General features: G+C 26.3%; 1 protein-coding gene across 1 annotated transcript; it reads right to left on the bottom strand.

Moving 5' to 3' along the window:
- Positions 1–467: 467 nt before the first annotated feature.
- LOC112681266 (26S proteasome regulatory subunit 4) lies at positions 468–2,247 on the bottom strand (the record flags this gene model as incomplete). The annotated part of the gene is given in 5 exon segments (XM_025551530.1): positions 468–781; positions 1,153–1,362; positions 1,419–1,616; positions 1,688–2,002; positions 2,062–2,247. Coding segments are annotated over 5 exon segments (1,044 nt in total), but the record flags the coding sequence as incomplete, so codon positions are not given.
- Positions 2,248–2,416: the final 169 nt, after the last annotated feature.

The following is a 2,416-nucleotide window of genomic DNA, read 5'->3' as shown; positions in this document are numbered from 1 at the left end:
TATAAATTATCATTATTTGAGAAATAAAACAGTTATATGTATGAAAACACATTATATTACGTATAAACATTAGAAATTAAAAAATGTAAGTATGCTATAGTACATAAGAATTATCTATTTATTTGTACTAAAAATGAACAGATAACTAAAAAATTAAAAACTATTGATTATAAGTATTGTGTAATGCATAACAAAAATGTATTAATTTAAAAACATCAACATTGTGTTAATCATTATTTACCATTAGGTATGTGATTTCAAATACATTTTAAATTAACCTTAACAAATAATATAAAATTGTTTCAGTAGTGTTATAACCTCAATGTAAAATTAAAATAATTTTGTTGCATGGAAATTAATACATTTTCATTCTTTTTTTTTTTTTTTGTTAATGCAAAAATTAATATAATACACATATTTTAATTTTACACTAAAAAGTATAATATACTTTAAATTCATATTATTCTTATTATAGGGAATTTGATAAATAATTTAATTATTAGGACCATATATGATAAGAAGCAACAAATAATTTATTATTATTACTTTTTTATTATAATTACAATACATTTTAAGATGTAAGTAATATTAAAATACAGCAGTAAAAGAAAAAAATTCATATGTGACCACTTATTGATAAAACACATTACAAATATAATCCTTCAGGAGTGCCTTCTTTCTTGCGGTATAAAACGCTCTCTTTAGACTTTTTGAAATCTTCATTAGTTACTTTCATACGGCGTTCACGAAGAGCCATTAAACCAGCTTCAGTACAAATTGCCTAAAATATGTGATTATTTAATTAGTACATAAATACAATATAAACAAATACAAATGACACAGTAATTTAATATAAAGTTTATTGCTTTGATCATAAGATAAATTGTTTTTTTAGTAACATTAATACTAAGTATTAAGCTGAAAATGAAATGATTGCCATTTCAGTACATGTACATTTTTTGTAACAGAAAACGTAAAGGCATTATACTTTAATATTTTATTACAAGTAAGAAATAATATAAAATATTAGCTTTTAAAAATAACTATTACATTTTATATTAAAGCTAATTTGATTTATAATCCTATAGCACTTCAATAAATGTAATGTATTATTTTTATGGATAAATTAATTTTATAAATGCATGGTTATACCTTGATATCAGCACCAGACAAATCATCCTTGGCCATAATAAGTTCTTGTAGATTAACTCCTTCTGCCAATGTCATTCTAGATGTGTGGATATTGAATATACGACGTTTGGTTTTTTCATCTGGCAACGGAAACTCTATCTTACGATCAATACGACCAGGACGGATCAAGGCAGGATCCAAAGTCTCAATACGATTTGTAGCCATAACCACCTTTAAAATTAATGAAGTATGAAAAAAATTAAAAATACTTCAAATTAAAAATATACTTTAACATCGCCTCTTGAATCAAAACCATCCAACTGATTAAGAAGTTCCAGCATAGTACGCTGAATTTCACGTTCACCACCAGAATTTGAATCATATCGTTTAGTACCAACTGCATCTATTTCATCAATGAATACTATAGATGGTGCATGTTCTTCAGCTACACGAAACAATTCTCTCACTAATTTTGGACCATCTCCCTATGATAAAATTATAAATTATATATTATAATATTTATCATGCAAAACAATAATAATTGTAAATATTTTACCAAGTACTTTTGGATAAGTTCAGATCCAACAACTCTCAAGAATGTTGCTGAAGTCTGGTTGGCAACAGCTTTAGCTAATAAGGTTTTTCCTGTTCCTGGAGGCCCATACAAAATAACCCCCTTAGGAGGCTTAATACCCATTTCTTCATAATATTCAGGATGGGTTAAGGGCAGTTCAACAGATTCTTTTATTTCTTGAATTTGTTGATCTAAACCACCAATGTCACCATATGTTTCTTGTGGTGCCTTTTCAAGTTTCATTACAGTCACCATAGGATCAGTATCATCAGAAAGCACTCCAACCACAGCATGAACCTATAATAAAATTAAACATAAATATACATATACATTTTTATATATTTGAGTTTATTTACCTTGTGGTTAAGTAGTACAGAGCACCCTGGTTCTAACTGATCTTTGTCAACAAATGACAATATGCTGACATAATGTTCACTTCCAACTGATGTTGATACAATTGCATGATTATCATCAATGATTTCTTCTAATGTACCTACAGACATTGGACTCCCACGCAAATCATCTACTCTTGAACGTTCTTCCTGATAATTACAGATATGTTTAATATTATTTATATTCAACTAATTAAATCCATTCAAATAAAAACATATATCATAAAATAAAATAAAATTAATGAATTAACCATGAAATTAACAAACTAGAAAATAAATTATCATAAACAGTCAATATATTTAGCAAAATTTGTACATT

Source organism: Sipha flava, unplaced genomic scaffold, assembly GCF_003268045.1.
Source record: "Sipha flava isolate LNK unplaced genomic scaffold, YSA_version1 18895_pilon_pilon, whole genome shotgun sequence".
Taxonomy (NCBI): Eukaryota; Metazoa; Arthropoda; class Insecta; order Hemiptera; family Aphididae; genus Sipha; species Sipha flava.
This window is presented reverse-complemented; position numbering and strand designations above follow the sequence as displayed.